Source organism: Rhinatrema bivittatum, chromosome 2 (assembly GCF_901001135.1).
Source record: "Rhinatrema bivittatum chromosome 2, aRhiBiv1.1, whole genome shotgun sequence".
NCBI classification, from domain to species: domain Eukaryota; kingdom Metazoa; phylum Chordata; class Amphibia; order Gymnophiona; family Rhinatrematidae; genus Rhinatrema; species Rhinatrema bivittatum.
Genome location: NC_042616.1, coordinates 623,596,174 through 623,617,836, shown reverse-complemented (window position 1 = coordinate 623,617,836; position 21,663 = coordinate 623,596,174). Strand labels below are relative to the sequence as shown.

The 21,663-nt window shown below is 47.5% G+C and overlaps 1 protein-coding gene across 2 annotated transcripts in view; it reads left to right on the top strand.

The window, feature by feature from the left end:
• PRKDC (protein kinase, DNA-activated, catalytic subunit) overlaps positions 1–21,663 on the top strand; it is a 683,602-nt gene that overhangs the window by 79,485 nt on the left and 582,454 nt on the right. For both annotated transcript variants that reach the window (XM_029591248.1, XM_029591249.1), the window contains exons 10-11: positions 322–479; positions 3,667–3,813. In XM_029591248.1, the coding sequence (XP_029447108.1) occupies positions 322–479; positions 3,667–3,813 (305 nt within the window). The remainder of the gene's footprint in view (positions 1–321; positions 480–3,666; positions 3,814–21,663) is intronic.

Here is a 21,663-nt window from a genome sequence, read left to right as displayed (position 1 = left end):
GGATAATAGTTCATTGCCCTACCTACATGGCATTTAGATGTGATAAGTGCTATTAGTTCCGCCTTTGTTTGCACATGCATTTTGTATGCACTGATTCCTTTATTGCATTGGGGGTAATGGACGTGCATCCAAAATGTGCGTTCAACTGCTTGTTAACCTAGGCTGGGCGCACTTTATTGCATCGGCCTGTAAGTGTATACCATGAGACTGAAGGTTATTGTAAGTTTGATCGATAAAGAAAGTGGAGTCTGAACATGCACATAAATGTTTGGTTATCTGCTAGATTCTTATTAAACCCTTTGATGTTGACCTTCATTGTAGCTGGGTTGCACATGTTAGCCATTCATGCTTGTCAATTTGGTGCCTGCCTTATGGACAACTACCGCTCCTTGTTTGAAGTAATGTCGAAGTGGTGTGGCCATACAAATGCAGAGTTAAAGAAAGCAGGTCATTTAGCTCTGGATTCCTTTCTTAAACAGGTAATGAAGACCATTGGAACTTTTTTATAACCTATTTTCTTAAACTGAAACTCTCACGACTTAACTGCATGGGTAACATTTGGAAATTCGTAAGATATTTTAATACTTCTTAAATTAAGCATACATAACTGAATTGGGTAAACCCTCTGTGGAATAGAGGTATGTGTTTTAAGTGCTTATGTCTTTAATAAAAAGAAAATAATAAGAAAAAAAGTTCCTGTACATACCCAGATCAGTCCACACAAGTGGGTTTATGCAACCTTACCAGCAAATGGAGGCAAAGATTAAAAACTTTGGGACACTGCTACATAACCGAGAGTGCCACCTGCAGTTACTCAGTATTTCTCTGTCTCCAGCAGATGGTAGATGTACAAAACCTGCAGTTCTGACTGAGAGCTCGCATTTGATCGTTGGAAGCTGGAGCAGCTCCTCGAAGTGTTAGGATCCTTTGTGGGCCATCCCTCGAGTGGAGCCGGGCAAATGGGGGGGTGTGGGGTGTGGTTGGATACCCCTGGATGTGCTAGCTCGTGGTACCGGAGATTCTGATAGCCAGGGGACTGGCTCCCTCTGAATTTCACCTGCTGCTGCCTCCATAAAGGAAATATCCTTTTTTTGTATCTCTGTTTAGCTGGGTTAAGTTTGTTTAAAAAAAAAAAAAAAAAAAAAAAAAAAAAAGGTAGAGAACAGAGAAGGGTAGGTCAGCGGTTGTTTGTGCAGCCAGGAGGTTTGGCCATCTGCGCACATCGGGTCGGGTAGACAGGTGGGGCTGTCTTAGTCCACAGGCGGAGGAGAGGCAAGTGCTGCAGTTTGGTGTTTGTTTTCCCTGACAGGGAAACTTTGGTGGGCAGCTGGAATTTGGCGCATTCCCCAGCCTGCCGTGGCTCCAAACTACGTCGTTTTTGAGCTCGCAGGCCCGACAAACTCCCTTATGGTGTGGCCTGCTTGTGGGAGGCGCTCCTTTGACCGTGCGGAGGAGCGACCGTGTGGCGTCATGGCAACAAAACCATGGGAAGCGGCGAGCAAGGCCTGCAGGCATTGGTCGGCCCTTCTCGATTCCCACTCCCTATACACTGGCTGTGCTTCGGGAGCGGAGGGCTCCTCCATGGGGGGGTCAAAGCCGTGAAAAGCTTCGCAAGCTTCGCGAGCTGTGATTGGAGTGCAGGGGGGGCCTCCCCTCCTGCTGGGTCTGTGGAGGATTGAGTTCTGGGGGCTGTTCCGAGCTGGGCTACTGACTCTTCCCCTCCTCCTCTTTCTCCTGCGGTGCAGGATGCTGAGGCTGACAATGAGGAGGGAGTAGATTCTGGGGAGAGTCTTCTCCCTCAGGGGGATGATCCGGAGGATTTCTCCCCAGAATTTGTCCTGCTACTCCACAGGGCCTTCCTGGCTAGGAAGGGAGTGGAATTCAAGAGATCCAGGGTGCAGTGCTCTCTCGCCCAAAAGACAGAGGATGGCTTCAGTGGGCATTTCGGGGGATATCTTGAAGCGCCCGGGCTGCACTGGGCTGGAGAGAGCAAGCTCTCTAGGGACATGGATGAGTCAGGTGAGACGCTGGATCTGGTGATTGTGCCTGAAGGGATATTCTGAATCAGTGATTTCCATTATGTTTCAGGCTAGGAGAGACCTTCTACGTCTTTGGCGTAGGGTAGAGTTTGGAAGGTTTTTGAATCCTGGTGCCTTCAACAGGATCTAGACAACACTGTCTGTGGGAGTTCCACACATTTTGTCCTTTCTTCAGCACGGTTTGTCCAAAGGCCTAGCCTATAGTTTGCTTCGCGTTCAGGTGTTGGCCTTGGTTGTTTTCAAGGCAAGTTCCGGGGTAGGTCTTTGGCCGCTCATCCCGATGTCGTGCATTTTCTGAAGGGGGGCTAAGCATTTGCGGCCTCCGGTTTGGAAGGTATGTCTGAATTGGAACCTCAATGTGGGTTTGCGGGTTCTCTGCAGTGCACACTTTGTGCCCTTAAAACACTCCTCAATGAAGGATTTGACGTTGAAGACTGTTTTTTTTCCTTGTGGCTATTTGCTCAGCCCAGCGGATTTCCAAGCTTCAGGCGCTGTCTGGTTGGGATCCGTTTCTACATATTGCAGAGTATAGGGTAGCCTTACGTATGTTTCCCTCCTTCTTGTCAAAAGTGTCTTCCTTTCACATGAATCAGACGGTTGAGCTGCCGGCTTTCCCAGATTGGTCGCGTGGATCTCCTCTAGATAGGGATCTGCATCTTCTGGATATGCGTCGCATGCTGTTGCGTTATTTGAAAGCCACGAATAGTTTTCAGAGGTCGGATCACCTGTTTGTGTTTGGAGCAAGAAGAGGGGAGAAAGCCTCTAAGGCTATGATTTCTATATGGCTGAAGGAGACCATTTGTTCAGCCTATGTCTGTAAAGATGGTGAAGTGCCGGCGGGTCTCAAGGCGCATTCAACTCTGGCACAAGCAACCTTCTGGGCGGAGTATCAGTTGGTGTCTCCTTAGGAGATATGTAGGGCCACAGTTTTGTCTTTGTTATATACTTTCACCAAGCATTATTGTTTGAATGTTCGAGCGCAAGAGGATACATCTTTTGGTGAGAGTGTGTTAAAAGCGAGTCTTTCGGCTGCCCGCCCAGTATAGGGGTGCTTGGGTACATCCCACTTGACTGGACTGATATGGGTATGCATAGGAAAGGAAAATTGGCTCTTAGCTGTTGATTTTCGTTCCTGTAATACCACGGATCAGTCCAGAGACTCACCCATTGTTGCAGCTGAAAAACTAAATTTCCTGGTGAAGGTAGCCAGTGTGCATCAGGTGCCTTTCTTTTATTGCCACACAGTAAAAAAAAAAAAAAAAAAAAAAGTGGTATTTCCTTTTCTGAGCAATCGGTTTGCAGGATTTTGCCTGTATTGTTTGATTTGGCAGTTCAGGGATTTCCAACCCTAGGTTAGATTTTTGTCTCATTAGCCCTAAAGAGGATGGAATGAGGTCTATTCTTTGCTTGGATACAGGTTAATACTGAGGGACTGCAGGTGGCGCACTCTGTTATGTAGCAGTGTCCCAACGTTTTTGTTCTCTGTCTCCATCTGCTGGTAGAGATGTATAAACCCACTTATCTGGACTGATCTGTGGTATTACAGGAACGAAAATTAGCAGTTAAGAACCAATTTTCCTTTTTTCGCTGTTTAGCTATGTAACACTGTAAATCTTTGTTTTGAAAGATTGCATTAATGGTAACCAATGATGCTGAAGCACATAAGAGCAAGCTGCAGTTCTTCATGGATCAGTTTTATAAGATCATCAGAAAACTGGATTCGGGCAGCAAGGAACTATCTATCGCGATTCGAGGATATGGGCTCTTTGCAGCGGTATGGAATGCAGACTTTTTTACTTCTTCCTGTTTTGGTAATATATTTGCTGTGCTTTTACATAGTGTTACCTAGAAAGCAGAAATCTTGCATCTTTAATGTGCAATCTGTTTTACCATTTTTTAAAGCCTTACGTATGGCTGAAGCCATTTACCTGAAGCCATTTACCTCCTCCCACTATGCAAATACCTTTCAGATGCAAACCTCACCTACTTCGTCTATGCAGACGACATACAAATACTTCTCCCCATAAACAAGTCCATCCAACTCACCATGGAAAAATGGAACAACCTCAGCTCAAATCTGTCCCAATTACTATCCCAACTATCACTATGCCTCAACCAAGCCAAAACAGAAATCCTTCACATCCACGATGACCGTCCCTCTTATCCCCTCAAGTGCACCCCCTCCAACCACCCAGGAACCTCAATCAACACGGGAGTGCCACAGATCTCACAAATCTCACTCACTCCATCCACAAGAAACCTAGGAGTAACAATTGACAGCCAACTCAACTTTCAACGACACATCTCCAATACAATTAAGGATGGATTCTTCAAACTCCAAACCCTGAAAAAACTTAAACCCCTTCTCCAAGCGCACGACTTCCGAACAGTCCTTCAATCAATTATCCTCTCAAAACTCGACTACTGCAACTCCCTTCTCATCGGCCTACCAGAAATCCACATCAGACCCCTCCAAGTTCTACAAAATGCCGCCGCCAGAATCATCACCAACAACAAAAAATCCTCCCACATCACACCTACCCTCAAAGAACTCCACTGGCTACCCATCACACAAAGAATCCATTACAAAACACTCACCCTCATGCACAAAAAAATACACAACAACAAAATGAACTGGCTAAACAACGCAATACATCCACACCCCACACAAAGAACCCTCAGATCCACCAACACTGGCCTCCTAGCCATCCCCAATCTCAAATCTGCACACCTCAACGCAACCCGCAAACGAGCCATAACAATAGCGGGACCCACCCTATGGAACACCCTCCCCACCTGTCTCAGAAATGAACCATCACTGCAAACCTTCAAAAAAACACCTAAAAACATGGCTGTTTTTAAAAGCCTTCCCACCCGACCCTTAACCTGCCCGAACGCAACCCACCTCATCCCATACTCAAGTCTTCTCACCCCCCTGAATCCCTCACTCCGCTACTTCCTCCCACCCCACCTTCCCCCCTCCCTTCCCTCATCCCCCCCACCTCTATTCCTAAATTACCTACCCAACAAGTCCCTTATCCCAATTTTATTTTATCAACAACACATTCATGTACATATGTTATTTTCTATAACCTTTTGTTATATCCTATAACCTTTTGTTCCATGTACCACTGTTATAATATGTTATAATTGTTTTTTGTAAAATAGGGCGGACTACGCCCTATTCCCTTGGTTATCTGGAAACCGATGTGATATCTCGATTGAATGTCGGTATATAAAAGAAATAAATAATAATAATAATAATAACATGTAACTATTGCTAATATCGATAGTACTTGCTGTTTGGGGACTAATCTGAATTCAAGCTTTAGTTTTTCTTAATACTTTTGTAAGATCTACCTTCTAAGATTACATAAAATGTAATTAAGATGTGCCAAACAATTAGTGGAGGTCAGCAATAAAGCTTTCTCTGAGATTGTTCCAACACAGTGGAATGCTTTCCCAAGGAAGATGCGTGAAGAACAAATTGTGCATGAAAAATGTTCCACCACTTTCTCTCTGGGTAGCTTTCATCTATTGCACTCTTATGTTCCCTCCTCCTCCTCCTCCTTCCTTGTTGACTTAGATTCCTAGCTTTCCTTCTTCCTGGAACCATTTTCCTCTTCCTTTATTCTTGGGGACTTCAATCTCCTTCTGACTTTTTTTTTCCTCTGTTTTCCTTGCCTTAACTTCCTTATTTGATCTCCAGCTCTTATTTACTCACTAATTTTTAAACAGGGGACACTTTGAGTCCAAAAGGTCTGTAGGAAGGCCAACAAATTTATACTTACAGTATATGCCGCCAATACAGGGCTGTGATCAATGTTCCTTCTAATTTTTGAAAGACTACGTGTGCAAAAAAATTTTTCTGTGCAAATTTTTATAAGCCGAGCTCAAACTTGTGTGGTACGAGCCAGTATAATGCGAATAGCATTGGTTTCTTGTATGCAAGGTTTTGCATGTGTACGCATGTAACTTAGAGAGAACTTTGGCTGTAGCCTAACAATGCTACAGACCAGCATGTGCCAATGACGAGTTCTCACCTCTTTCTCAACCCCCTCCTCCTTATGTCACCACTCACATTCTTTTCAAATCCCTCTACCTTGTCCTCTTTCAATCCCCGCCTCATTCCCATAGCAATAGCTTCTTCCCACCCAAATCAGCAGCTTCCATCTCCTCCATTCCAAAGAAGTAGCCTCTCGCCACCAAGCCACCACGGTATTTTCTCTCCCTCCACGCACTCCCCCCTCCCAACCCAGGCACACAATCAAATGTGTATCAGATAAGTTACATTTTTAATGCACCCAGGCAATTTACACGAGACTCTGGATTGACCTGAGTGAGGTGGCCTAATTGAGATTTTTAATCCAGATCAGCAGCAGCAGGTATGTGTAACAGGGAATCCACCTGGGTATGGTCATCTACTGGCACTGCGGAGAACAGTGGAATCACCTGCAGAGGTTTCTTTATTTTTTTTTTTTCAGGGAAAGCTGCTAGTGGATCTGTTTCTGCCAGTACAGGAAGTAGTCTTAGTAAGCTGCTGGTACCTTCTGCGATCATAGCACTCTTATTGCCATTCCCCTGCATGAGACACCTGTGCCAGCGAGTGAGCCCTTGGAGTCGTTCTGGGCATCCTGTTATTTGTTGGCTAGCACGAATGCCTCAGCAGCTGCCTGTCTGTTCTTATTCTTTAAAGCTGAGTGCTGTTTGGTTAGGGTTATTCTAGTGTGTGATTCACTGTGGGGGGCCTGGTCTCTTCTTGATGTCATGTTTGTGGGTTGTGGATCCCCTGACTTTTCCTGCCCTTCTCTGGCTGTGAGTCGGGGGCTGCACTTGGGGTCTTCAGGAGTCACCAGCACTTTACCTTGAAGAACACTGTCTTAGTCCTTTCTTCCACCTGCTGTCTCAAGCTTCTCCACCTCTTTGAGGCAGTTTCTTCTTATAACACTATACTCTCCTCTGCTTTAGATGCTCTTGCCACACCCCCTCCCCAGTCCTGTAAAACAGCGATTCTCAACCAGTGTGTCACGACTTACCACTGTGTCGCCAAGCACAAGCTGGTGTGTCGCTGTCTCTGCATCAGAATACCAAGCTCCCTGGTCTCCTGCTGATTCTGCTAATCTTCCTTCCCCCTTCTCTGCTCCAGCGGAATGTGGAGATCTCCTCCTCCGCCCGGGCTGTCAACATTTTCAAGCCCAGGCAGAATTCTAGCAGCAGAGCCTATTGCAGCAGGAATCAGCCATCTAGAAAGAACATGGGGGTGGGAACGCGCGGGCGTTACGACCTCCTCATCAGCATGCCCCAGAAGAGGAAGTGAGGTGCACCCACGCGGGACCAAGAGAAGGAGCAGTGTGAGCTAAATTTGAAGAGGCACAATGTCAGCCCCCGTGGTCCCAAGAAAGAGCACGAGTCCCTGCTGTGACAGCCACTCTCTACCCTCCCCGATACAATCCTTCACAGGTGCCAGGCCTCCTTCTCTTAATCACCCCCCGCCCCCCCCTGTCCAGCACCATCTGCCCACCTGCTGGAAGGAGGAAAAGAGCGGCAACACTTGTTACCTGCAGCTGCTTGCTTCTTCCTCTATTGACTGACTGTTATATTTGAGCTGTGTGAGGACCTGTAGTCTTGTGGGACCTGCTAGGCCTGCACAGGTCAAACTTCGTATCGAGCCAGCATAGGAGAAAGCAGACAAATGTATGTAAAAATTGCTGCTTTTGTTTTTTTCCTGTCATGATCGCAAAGGGAGGATTAGAAGGGTGGGCCATAAAGTGAACAGGGGCCAGAATGAGCAAAGGGAAAAATAATGGAGTGGGAGAGAGCTAAAAATAAAGGGGGGAGAGAGTGGGGGATAGGAGAGTGAGCAAGGGAAGCTGGTGGGGTGTTAAGAGTGAGTAATGGTGGCTGAGAGTTGAGCAAGTGACCAAGAGGGGCTGGAGGGGTGAAAGCAAGGGAGCTAGGGATGAGAGAGCATGCAAGGCAGGTTAAAGGTATGAAAGCACGAACAAGGGGAACAGGAAATGAGCAAGCACTTAACAAGAAAAAGGGAGAAAATGGACAGAACAGATCTGTTATTGGGGGGGAGAAAGAATTCATCTCTTGATTCAGATCGGAAAATCAGGACTAGGCAAGCCCACCCATCCCATTAAATGTAAGTGAAATATCCCTTTTTTTAAAACTATATTTAATGTAATTTTGGGATTTTTAGCAGTCTTTTCAACTAATGCTCAAAGTGACTTACAAAATTTTCTTTTCAAATTCAAGTGGAATTAGTCCCTGTTCCAAAGAGCTTACAATCTAAGATTGTAACTTTTAAACAGGATGCTGATAGTTGTGCTTCTGGGAGAAGAGAGAGAGCATGTGTGTGTCTGTGTGAGACTAAGCATGTGAGAGTAAGTGACTCCCTGTGGGTCTGTGTGAAACTGAGCACATGAATGAGAGCCTAAGCAAGTGAGTTGAGTCAGCCAGTATGTGTGTCTCTGTGTGATACTGAGCATGTGAGGATGAGAGATCCTGCGTAAGGCTGAGCACATAAACACACCCCTGTGGGTGTGTTTGTGTGAGACTGAGCACATAAATGAGATGCTGCCTGTGTGAGGCTGAGCATGTGAGTGAGAGACAGCCTGAGTGTGTGTCTGTGTGAGAATGAGACGGCTATTGTGTGTATATGTGTGTGTGCCTGTGTGAGAGTGAGACAGCCTGTGTGTATGTGTCTGTGTGATGCTGTGAATTTGAAAGTGAGAGCCTGCCTGTGTGTGTTTGTATGAGCATGTACAAGACTGAGCAAGAGCTCGTGAGAGACAGCTTATGTATTTGTGTAAGTGACTGAGCATGTGAGTGAGGGAGACAGTATGTGCATATGAGAGAGAGAGGAGAAAGTTTGAGCAACAACTCCCCTCCTCTTCCTCTTGCTAATCAAAGACAATCTCGGGGCACCGTGAAATCAAACATTCTCAGGTATGGAGAGCAGGGTCTTTTTTTTTAATTGGATATTTGTGTCTGCAGTTTTGAAATGTTTTATTGGTGTTTGTAATTTTTATGAGTTTTTAATTGCTGGATGTTCTATTTCCAGCTGTTATGAAGTATGATTTTATTACTATTTATATACATTTATGAGGAATGGTGAGTTTGTTTTTCCATTGTTCTACTGGTGTGGTTTCCAGTTCAGTTTTTGACTGCAAAATTTCTATTCGTACTATCAGTATGCTCTTTTTTTTCCCTGTACATACCTGGATCAGTCCAGACCATGGGTTGAGCCTCCTGTCCAGCAGATGGAGACAGACTAACAAAGAAACATAGAAATGACTGCAGAAGAAGACCAAACGGCCCATCCAGTCTGCCCAGCAAGTTTTGCACTTTTTTTTTTCTCATACTTATCTGTTACGCTTGGCTCTTAGTAACCTTTTGTTTCTATTTCCCTTCCACCCCCACCATTAATGTAGAGAGCAGTGTTGGGACTGCCTCTAAGTGAAATATCTAGCTTAATTAGGGGTAGTAACCGCCGCAATAAGCAAGCTATACCCATGCTTATTTGTTTACCCAGACTAAATAATTCAGACCTTGTTGGTTGTTGTCTGTATATAGATCTACTTTTCTTCATTCCCCCTGCCATTGAAGCAGAGAGTTATGCTGGATATGCATTGAAAGTGAAGTATCTGACTTTCTCCCCTGCTGTTGAAGCAGAGAGCTATGCTAGATATGTGTGAAGTATCAGTCTTTCGCCCCTGCCGTTGAAGCAGAGAGCTGTGCTGGATATGCATTGAAAGTGAAGTACCAGGCTTATTTGGTTTGGAGTAGTAACCACTGTAACAAGCAAGCTACTCCCCGCTTTTTTTGTGAATGCAAATCTTTTTCCACTTTTCCTCTTGCCATTGAAGCTTAGAGCAATGTTGGAGTCGCATTAACCGTGTGTATGTTTATTGAATAAGGGTATTATCTCCAGGCAGTAGCCGTCATTCCCGCGAGCCACCCACTCTTCATTCACGTCCTCTAGACTTTATGGATCCACAGTGTTTATCCCACGCCCCTAAAACTGAAAGGGTATCCCATATCAGGACAGAGCCTACCCTGCATCCCTTCAGTATTCGTCTGTCTCCAGCAGATGCAGGCAGCCGAACCTGCGGTTCCCCCTTCTTATCTCCTTATCTTGTTCCTTCGGGAATCTTATTTTTCTTTCTTTGGGTATCAAACAAGTATTAATTCTTTTTATGTAAAAAAAAAAAAAAAGATTTCTGTATTTTCTAGGAGACAGTTTCTGTATCCTCGCTCTGCTAGGGGCCTAGGGGGGCTTTGCCCCTTGAAATATTCAGCCTAGGCTTCCTTTCCCGGTGACCTCAGTGGTGATACTGATGTTCCATTCACTCCCCCTTGGCTAGCTGTCCACATGGTTAATCCCTCTGCTGTTTAAAAAAAAAAAAAAAAAAAAAAGAGAGAGAGACTTGAATTTAAACCTTTGTTTCTTACTTTTGAGAACCGTGGATAGCTCCGGCAGCGTGCAGGTTCATTCTCTGCCTCCGCTACTCGGCCAGCTCAGCTGATTTCTCCCTCACAGTGCTTTTTTTTTCTCAGAGGCTGATGCCGCGTTCTAATGACTGTGGGGCCTGCGGGGAGCCTGCCACAAGGCTTTCTCGCATTGCTCTGTGCTCCGGGTGCCTGCTGGGTGGGGAGGGCCCCTCCTTGGCATCCCTGACTACGGCAACCTGGGGACTCGCTAAACGCCACATGGCCAGGCCGTTCCTGGACTGAAAAACCACGGGAACGGCGGCCTTTTTGGAAGATTTTTCTGATGCTGAAATAGGACTGCAGGGAGGAGGTGAGCCAGATTCTTTGCATTTTCCACCTGATTTGAGCCCCCCCCTCATACTCCAGTGGATGTCTGCCCCTCCCTTCCCCCCCCCCCCCCCCCCCAGGAAATCAAAGTCTCGTTTTTTCACGGAGTTTGTGCTTCTCATGCACAAATCTTTTTTGGCCAGCCTGCAGGAGGAGGAGGAGCCCCTCCCTGGGCCCCCACCCTCTAAGACCCCGCGGCTTTCCCCTCCACATCCTCCGAAGGAGCCGGAAGGGCAGGGCTCCATCAGGGTGCGGGTAGCCCCGGGGGTCTCATCTCCTCTGGACCCTTCGCATCCGCTGTCAGTCCCTGACCCTGATCTAGATTCTGACCCGCTACTCCCTGCCCACCCCCCCCAGAGGGGGATGATCCTCGGATACTTCACATATTTCGAATTGCAGGAGCTGGGAATCGAGATCCCCCTGAGGATACTATTATGGCTGCGATGCCTCCTAATGCGGACCCGTCCTGATAGGACTCAGGGCTCCCTCGCATACATTTGCCTTCGATCCCATGCACATGCTGATGCTTCTCCGGGAATGGGAGTCCCTGGAGGCAGGTCTCCAAGTGGGTAGGGCTATGGATAAGCTCTACCCTCTCCCCAAGGACTTCTTGAATATGCTTAAGATGCCTAAAGTGGATTCCTCGGTTTCTGCAGTTACCAAGCACACCACTGTTCCGGTGGTGGGGGCTACGGCTTTGAAGGATGTTCAGGACCGTAGATTGGAATTCTATCTAAAGCGCATCTTTGAAGTTTTGTCCCTGGGAGTCCGGGCGACAATCTGCAGCAGTCTCATGCAGCGGGCAAGCCTTAGGTGGGTTCAGCAATTACTCAGCACCCAAGACCTCCCGTCTGCAGAGGCGGAGCAGGCTAACCGGTTGGAAGGCGCAATTGCGTATGGGGCTGATGCCCTCTACGATCTCCGGGTGCAAGGCAGAGCCATGGTCTCTCTGGTTTCGGCCAGGCGTCTCCTCTGGCTGAGAAACTGGTCTGCAGATTCTTCTTCTAAAGCACAGTTAGGCACTCTCCCCTTCAAGGGTCAGTTGCTTTTTGGGGAGGACCAAGAGCAGCTTATTAAATCTCTGGGAGAGAATAAAGTTCACAAGCTCCTGGAGGACCGTCCGAAACAGTTTAGGGTGTTCTTTCCCTCTCGCACTCGCTTTAGAGGTCAATGTAGATATAACACCAGAGCACGAGGTTCCTTTCCGAGAGGCAATGCTTACAGATCCCAATACTGGTCTCATTCCTTTTGTGGACAGCAATCTTTCCGGGATAGTAGCCAGCAACACTCGGCCGCAAAGTCCTCCTCCCAATCAAATGCAGCCGGCCCATTCCTCCGCTCTAAACTTAGGTGGACAACTGTCCCTGTTTCTTGAGGAATGGGCCAAGATAACAACGGACCAGTGGGTCCTAGAGGTAATAGAAAAAGGCTACGCGTTAGAATTTGCTCAAGATCTCCCGGACCTTAAGAACATAAGAAATTGCCATGCTGGGTCAGACCAAGGGTCCATCAAGCCCAGCATCCTGTTTCCAACAGAGGCCAAAGCAGGCCAAAGGAACCTGGCAATTACCCAAACATTAAGAAGACCCCATGCTACTGATGCAATTAATAGCAGTGGCTATTCCCTAAGTAAACTTGATTAATAGCCGTTTAATGGACTTCTCCTCCAAGAACTTATCCAAACCTTTTTTGAACCCAGCTACACTAACTGCAGTGCTAACTGAAGAAGTCTCATATGAGCAAAGGCCCACGGGACTAACTTCAAGGTGGAAGCCATTGACCCGAGGACTCGCAAATAATCCCAGACTCTGGGAGGACGCTTGGAAAACAAGTCCTGGACTTGCCCTTGTAGCTTGATACACTCTTCTGTCAGAAAGACCCTCCCCAGTCACATGTTGAACAGGGCTCCCAGGAACTCCAGGGACTGGGAGGGCACTAAGTGACTCTTGACTAGGTTGACTACCCAGCTTAGCAATTGTAACAGATGAGCTATATGCACCGCCAAGCAACAGAGAGAGACTCCGATTTTGCCTAAATCAGCCAATCGTCCAGATAGGGATGAACAAAGAAGCTTTCCCTTCAGAATTGGGCTGCTAGGTAAAATTCCTGGGTGCCATGGCAAAATCGAACGGCAGAGCACAGAATTGGAAATGGTCCCCCAGAATGAAAAACCTCGAACTTCTGATGGTTGGCTCGAATCCGAATGTGTAAATGCACTTCGGTCAGGTCCAGAGATGCTAGGAACTCGCCTTCACGCACCGATGCCACAACCACTCGTAGGGACCTTCACCTACGCTCCCTCTGCGGAAGTCGGAAGAAACCTGCGGTCAACCAGACCCTGTGCAGACTGCTGGAACTGGGGGCCATAGTCCCAGTTCCGGTGGAGGAACAAGGTTCCGGCCAATATTCCATCTACTTCGTGGTCCCCAAAAAGGAGGGCTCCTTTCGTCCAGTTTTGGATCTCAAGCGTGTCAACTGGGCTCTCAAGTTTCCCCATTTTCGAATGGAAACTCTGAGGGCCGTAATAGCGGCAGTTCACTCAGGGGAATTCCTGGCATCGCTCGACCTGACGGAGGCCTACTTGCACATTCCGATTAGCTACAACCATCAGCGATACCTTCGGTTCGAGATACTGGGCCAACATTTCCAGTTTCGAGTGCTTCCATTTGGTCTAGCCACAGCGCCGCACACTTTCACCAAGGTCATGGTGGTCGTGGCGGCCGCCCTTCGTCGAGACAGAGTGCTGATACATCCCTACCTGGACGATTGGCTCATCCGGGCCAAATTGGAGTCTCTTTGCGAGCTGGCAGTCAGCAGGGTCCTGGCTGTTCTGACCTCTCTCTGGGTTGGATCATCAACTTTCCCAAGAGCAAGCTTCGGCCTTCCCAGACCCTGGAATTCTTGGGAGTGCGGTTCAACACTTGAGTCGGTAAAGTCTTCCTCCCAGACTTGCAAGCGCTCAAACTCAGGAACCAAGTGCGCTCGTTTCTCTCTTGAGCTGCCCATGGCCTGGGACTACCTTCAGGTTTTGGGCTCCATGGCCTTCACTATCAGTCTGGTTCCTTGGGCTTTTGCTCATATGCGTCCATTACAGAAAGCTTTGCTGTCCCGCTGGAAGCCGATGTCTGAGCAGTTTCAGACGCCTCTCCCGCTGTCTGAGTCTGTCGTCGCTGAGCTGCAATGGTGGCTCTTGGCTGCCCACCTTCGGAAGGGGGTGTCCCTTCAGACGCCGCAGTGGATTGTTATCACGATGGACGCCAGTCTCTGCAGCTGGGGAGCGGTGTGCCAGACCCAGTCTACTCAAGGCTACTGGTCTCCAGCCCAATCTCGCTGGCACATCAACCGATTGGAAGCTCGGGCGGTACGCCTGGCTCTCAGAGCCTTTCTCCCCCTGCTCCATCGCAGTTCGGTACGGATTCTCTCAGACAACTCCACAACGGTGGCCTACATCAGTCAACAGGGAGGCACCAGGAGTCGCCTGGTGGCTCTGGAAGCCAGCAAGCTCTTCCCTTGGGCGGAGCGTCACCTAGAGCGCCTAGCAGCGTCCTCAGTCGTCAGACATTAGATCCCGGCGAGTGGGAGTTGTTAGATGAGGTGATGAATCTGATTGTCTGCAGGTGGGGTCCCCCACACCTGGATCTGATGGCCACAATGTACAATGCGAAGGCGCCTCGGTTCTTCAGTCGCAGAAGGGAACATTGCGCGGAAAGAGTGGATGCGCTGGTCCTCCCCTGGCCTCGAGACATTCTCCTATATGTGTTCCCTCCTTGGCCACTGGTGGGCAAAGTGCTCCGAAGAATCGAGCTCTATCAGGGTCCTGTCATTCTAGTGGCTCCAGAGTGGCCTCGTAGACCATGGTTCGCGGATCTGGTAAACCTAGTGACGGACTGCCCTCTCCGCCTCGGTCATCTACCCCACTTTCTTCGGCAGGGTCCCATATTTTTTGATCAGGCAGATCGCTTTTGTCTAGCGGCCTGGCTTTTGAACGGCAGAGATTGAGAAAGAAGAGGTTATATCCACGCTCTTAAGAGCCCGGAAGCAGGCTACCTGTCTCACTTATGTCCGGGTCTGGAAGGTGTTCGAGAACGCGTGTGCCGCTTCGAGAGTGTCAGTCCGTAATGCTCCAGTTTCTCAGGGCTTTTCTTTCTTACAGAATGGCCTCTCCAAAGGATTGTCCTTCAGTTCCTTGCAGGTGCAGGTCTCCGCCCTCTGCTCCCTCCTCGGCAACATTGATGTTTACTCTGTGGCGACTCATCGTCGTTCGCTTCCTCAAAGGGGCCAAACATTTGAAGCCACCAGTCCAGGCTATTTGTTCCTCGTGGAGTCTTAACTTGGTCCTTCGTATTCTCTGTGAAGCTCCCTTCGAGCCTCTATGGAGGGCTACACTTAAAGATTTGACCCTTAAGACTGTGTTCCTGGTGTCCATTTGTTCTGCCAGATGAGTTTCGGAGCTTCAAGCTTTGTCGTGCAGGGAACCTTTCCTATGATTTTCTGAGTCAGGAGTATCTCTCAGGACGCTCCCCTCCTTCTTGCCAAAGGTCATGTCTCCCTTTCATGTCAGTCAGTAGAACTTCCAGCTTTTTCTTTTGAAGACGTCACGCGTGAATCGGGGGGGGGGGGGGGTGATCTACGCCGCCTGGATGTGAAATGGTTTTTGCTCAGTTATCTCCAGGTGATGAATGAGTTTCAGATCTCAGATCACTTGTTTGTCCTGTGGAGTGGCTCAAATAAGGGAAATAAGGCTTCAAAGACCATTATTGCACGGTGGCTTAAGGAAGCTATCGCATCAGCCTACATCTGTAAGGGCCAACCAGTTCCGGAAGACCTAAAGGCCCACTCCTTACGTTCTCAAGCCACTTCTTGGGCAGCGAGTCAGTCGGTCTCTCCGCAGGAAATATGCAGGGCAGCTACTTGGAAATCTCTGCATACCTTCGTTCGGCATTACCGCCTCGATGTACAGGCTCCAGTTTTTGGCTCCTTCGGGCGGCAGGTTCTTCGAGTGGGACTGTCTTGGTCCCACCCTGTTTAGGAAAGCTTTGGTACATCCCACGGTCTAGACTGATCCGGGTACGTACAGGGAAGGGAAACTTGGTTCTTATCTGCTAATTTTCGTTCCAGTACTACCACAGATCAGTCCAGACACCCTCCCGTGCTAGATCTGTTTTCATCCGCTCGAAGTTTCCTTCCTTTGCAGATTTTCCGGATACCTGGATTTTGTTCTTATCGTGCTTAATTGTGATTAAAGGCACCGGAAGCATCTACCAGATGACGATGAGAATTAATCTTTATGCAAGAGCGTTGTTCATACAGAATTCTTTCAATGGTTCAATTGTTCAATTAACTGAAAAATTGAATTTTCTTGTTAACTTGCTTGATCTTTGGAGAGTTATATCTGCTTTGAAAGTACTTTATACTGAAGGGATGCAGGGTAGGCTCTGTCCTGATATGGGATACCCTTTCAGTTTTAGTCTGTCTCCATCTGCTGGACAGGAGGCTCAACACACGTCTGGACTGATCCGTGGTAGCATGTAAGAACCAATTTTCCTTATTCTGTATTTGGTGAGGGTCTGTCTGTATTCTGCATGTATGACAGAGGTGAGGTAGTCTGCCAGTGTGTAGTTTCTGTGTAGGGATCTTTAGCAGCCTGGCTTGTTCTATTTTCCTAATATGAGGTGTATTGATATTTTAGGGCCTAATGTAATATTAGCATGTCTACCTTTTTCTTAAGTAGGGTTGTTACTGTTTGTGTGCTGGCAGTTAGTGTTGTTTTAGTATGGAGGTTTTACTATATGGTTGTTATAATTTTTTTACTTGTGACTTTGAGTGTTAAGCCCATACTGAACATGTTACAATAGGCCTAATGCCATATGGGCTCAGAGTGTCTTTTTTTACTTTTTTGCAGGGTTTTTTGGTTGCACCACAATAGTGCATGTAAATATAATATACATGTTGTAAGTGATTTTTTTTTTACCTCAGACAGTAATGTTAGTCATTTTTTATATAAAATCTATAATAAATGCTTAATTTTTAATTGTGTGGGGAGGGAAGGATGCCCCAGGCTGTACGATTCACAAGGCAGACATCTTCACCCACTGGGCCCAGTAGGACACAGCTCTTGTTCTCCATTCTTGCCAGAGCCCAGAGAGAAATGGCAATTCTTTTTCTCTTCCGGGTCAGTGATAACTGATTCTATCTTCCCCTGCTGGGCCTGAAAGTGACAGCAGAAGAAAAAAAGTTGGTGGCCCCACGGGGGGAAAGAATGTAGTTTGTACAAAATTTTATTTCTGTTCAGAGCGAATACTCTTATCTTTCTCTTGTGCCATTCTTAACAATAAAAGTAATACTGAGGCTGTTTTTTAGTTTAGCTGTGGATTGTTGAGTGGTGTGTCACACATGGGAGCATTGCCATCAGGTGTGTCACGATGGGAAAAAGATTGAGAACCACTGCTGGAAAACATGTGAAACCCCCCAACCTTGGCTCACCCGAGTCATTTCCTATATCTACTGTATAGAACATCTCTGGGTGAACTTAGCTTTCTATAGTGACTTCATATATTTCAAATTAATGCTCAACTCCCTTCTTGTCTCCAACCCCCACTGTCTCTCCTTGCCACTCTCACTTCCCTCTTCATATGCCCTCATTTCCTCATCGAACTGTGCCTAGACTGACTGACTTCTTCCATGAAAACATTCAAATACTCTTATTTTTTGGTTACACTATGAGACTTTATACATTTTTCAATTTTTGCCTAGATATTTCATAATAATCACTTAACCACCTCCACCCCCCTTTTATCACCCATGATTGAAACACTATGGACAGCACATTTTGCCTCTTGTTTTCTGTGGTCTTTTCTGCCCTAAAAGTTATATAAATAAAATAGTATAATAAATGTAAAATTGGGGATATGAATGATGAATTCCCTTTATTGTAGCTTTTTTGGAGGTTGCTTCATTAGCCTTTTTTTTTTTATATAATTTTTGGTTTCTTCCTGTATAGCATTGCTAAAATCAATCTCTTCCTTTGAGTATACTATCAAAATGCTCATCTACTCTTATTGATCCCCCTCTCAGACTACTGCAAATTGCTCTTTGCTGGGTACTTGCCAGGTTCTTGTGGCCTGGTTTGGCCTCTGTTGGAAACAGGATGCTGGGCTTGATGGACCCTTGGTCTGACCCAGCATGGCAATTTCTTATGTTCTTAACCATCTTTTTCCTCTGCAATCTTTTCGGAATTCAGCTAAACATCTTAATCTTTCTTCACTATCACTATAACCATATAACCCTTCTTCTCAAGTTATATTAGCTCCCATCCACACTGCTCCGCAAGCTGGGGTGTTTTTTTTTTTGTTTGTTTTTAAGGATCACTGCTACTCCATGCAACAGTTTTAATTTCTCTCACCTACAAATACATCCATTCTACAACACCTCATTACCTATTTTCTCCCTCCACACCCTTCCTCGTGAACTCTGTTCACTGGTGTTTCTCTTATCTGTGCCCTTTTCCACCAATTCCAAATGCTGTGCTTTACACCTTGCTAGCCATATGCTTGAAACAAACTTCCTACTTATGTGTCATGCTCCCTCTGACTGTGTTAATATCCATTCTAAAAGCACACCTTTTGAGGCTGCATTTAAACCTTGATCACTTCTCTATGATAAATACATGTCTTGTATATTTGTTTTGCTGAGATTGTTAGCTGCATGGAATAGAGGCTGTCTCTACTATTTCTGTTCAGCACTGCGTATGTCTAGTAGTTCTTTAGAAATGATTAGTAGATGTAGGCCAATTGTAGACATTGTGAATATCTAAACTTAATGATGTTAGCACAGTTGCGTTGGTTGTGGCAAGAGTCGCTTCTTGCAGCTTTAAACACTTTGGCATCCAAGAAAGTTATAATTGTTCATAGGAAGCTTAGACTCCATGGTTATCTAGAGATATAAAATCTAAAAACAATTGCTCAGGAGAGTGGAATAGCACAGGCATAAAACAGTGTCTAATTGATTTAGGTTTGAATGCCTATAAAAGCACACCTGAGAAGTCAAAGTTTTTTATTTTTAATCTTGTATTCATGCGTCTGGTAATCATTCATACAAATTATTTTGTATCAGATCTTTGACCTCAGACAAAGAAGATACTGGTATGAAATATTTAGAGGAAAAATGTGAGGAATTTCACATTTCTTTACTCTAAGGTTAACTAGATGTCTTTGAGATTTTTGGGTTCTATGAGGACAAGCAGGATGGTAGTCCTCACACCCGGGTGACTATATCGGTTGGAGCCTGGCACAGAACTTTGATCTCAAAGAATCTAGAACTTTCAAAAATGCCGTACTGAGCATGTGCAGCTGTAGCATCACCCTGCGTCCTAGGCAGAGTCCCTCAGTCTCCCCCCCCCCCCACCCCCCCATGGAGTCGTGCGGATCATGGGAGCCGTGTTTCTCACGAGTAAGAAAAGGGAAATGATTATCCTATTGTACAGGTCGTTGGTGAGGCCTCACCTGGAATACTGTGTTCCTTCGGAGATACGGTCTCCAGAACTGGACAGAGACAGGATGGAGGCGGTCCAGAGAAGGGCAACCAAAAAGGTGGAGGGTCTTCATCAAATTACTTATGAGGAGAGATTGAAGAATCTAAATATGTGCACCCTGGAGGAAAGGAGGAGCAGGGGTAATATGATACAGGTTTTCAGATACTTGAAAGGTTTTAATGATCCAAAGACAACGACAAACGTTTTCCGTTGCAAAAAAATCAGCAGAACCAGGGGTCACGATTTAAAACTCCAGTGAGGAAGACTCAGAACCAATGTCAAGAAGTATTTCTTCACGGAGAGGGTGGTGGATGCCTGGAACGCCCTTCCAGAGGAAGTGGTGAAGACCAAAACTGTGAAGGATTTCAAAGGGGCGAGGGATAAATACTGTGGATCCATAAAGTCTAGAGGATGTGAATGAAGAGAAGAGGCATGGGGGAGGGGGGGGGGGGTGACTTGCGGGAATGAAAGCTACTACCTGGAGATTAATGTCCTTATTCAATAAACATACACACGGTTAATGCAACTCCATTGCTCTACAACGGCAAGAGGAAATGTGGAAAAAAGGATTTGTATCCACAAAAAAGCAGGGAAGTAGCTTGCTTGTTACGGCGGTTATTACCCCAAACCAAATAAGCCTGATACTTCACTTTCAATGCATATCCAGCATAGCTCTCTGCTTCAGTGGCGGGGGATGAAAAAAAGATGTTCCCTGTACGTACCAGGATCAGTCCAGGACACCTGGGTTGTGACTCCGCACCAGTAGATGGAGACAGACTAAAACTTGTGGGCGGAGCATATATGCCCCTGTGCCAGTCACAGCCCCTCAGTCTTACTCTGTCTCCAGTAGGTGGTGCAGGTCTGGTCACAGCCCTGTCGGGCCTGATTCTGTGTGGTTAGTCAGGTTCGCTTTTGTGGTTGATTTTATTAGGCCTAACTTGGTTTTTTTCTTCAAATTGGGTTTTATTTAATCTTGTTTAATTCTAGTCCCAGTTGCCCTGCCTCCCTGGGGAGTTGAGAGGTCCTGAGGGGACTACCCTCCCCAGGTTGAGGCCGCTGCTAGGGTTGAGGACCCGGCTGGACTAGTAGCAGCGTCAGGGGTGACACCGGGGAGCCCGGTTCACTCACCCCTGCAGGACATAGGGCTTTTCAGCACCTGGGACAGCGTTTTTTCTTATTTAAAAAAAAAAAAAAAAAAAAAAGTGTTTTTACTTTTGTTTTCAGTCGGCGCTCCGTTCCGCTCGAGGGGGGGCGTCTTCGGCAGGGGGGAGGTCGCCGATTTTCGCCTCGTTGAATTTTTGTGTTTATTCGGCGTCCCTCAGTGCTTTTCGGCGCGTCTTTGGTTTCCCGCGGTTTTTTTGCAGGGCCGCGCGGCTCGCAGTGCAGGGCCTGCGACTCGGCGCGCGCGCGTCTCTCCCGGGACGGGCTTTGCTCGGCCTGCGTCCCGGGAGACGAGGGATCGTCGGCGGCTCCTCGGGGGGCCCGTTCCCGGGTCGCGCGATCGCCGTCGCAAGGGGGGGGTCCCCCTGATAGGCCTCCTGACCCGTTCCTGGTCAGCGCGGGAATGGCGGCCATTTTGTCTACCGGCCGGGTAGCTTCGCGGGAAACGGTGGGGGCCTCGGTTTTACCTCCTACGCTTTCCCTGCAGCGGGGTGCAGCGGTGGAGGTCCCTTCAGAGGGGCCCCAGTCCCGGGGGCATTCGGAAAGCGACGCAACGGATTCGGGCAAGTTTTCTGAAGATTTGACGCTTTTGCTGCGCCGTTATAAGCGCAGCAAGCGCAGACGGGGGGACGCCTCGCGTTCAAGGGTCCACCGGTCCCCGCCGCAGAAGAAGATGGCAAGGAGGGTGGCGAAGACCACCCAGAGAGCGGCCTGGGGCAAACGGCTTCCCCGAGGGGTGCCGCAGAACTCTGATTCCGAAGATACCTCCGGGGCGGACACAGAGGCCTCCGAGGAGCCCCTGCCTGGGGCCGGGACGGCAGCAGCAGATGGCTCGGCGCAGCCCAGTACAGGTAAAGGAGCGCAGGCCGTCGACGGGGATGACCCCAAGGTGGTGCGTCTGTTCCGCAGAGAGGAACTGTCACCACTCATTCCGGCCATTCTCCAGGAGCTGGGGATTGAGGCTCCTCCGGTGGTGGTCCGCCAGGAGGCAAATATGGATCCTGTTCTGATTGGATTCACAGGGCCGGCGGTCGTTTTTCATTTTTTCGTCCACGGATATCCTCTTCAAGGAATGGGATACTCCGGAGTTAGGTCTGAAGGTCAGCA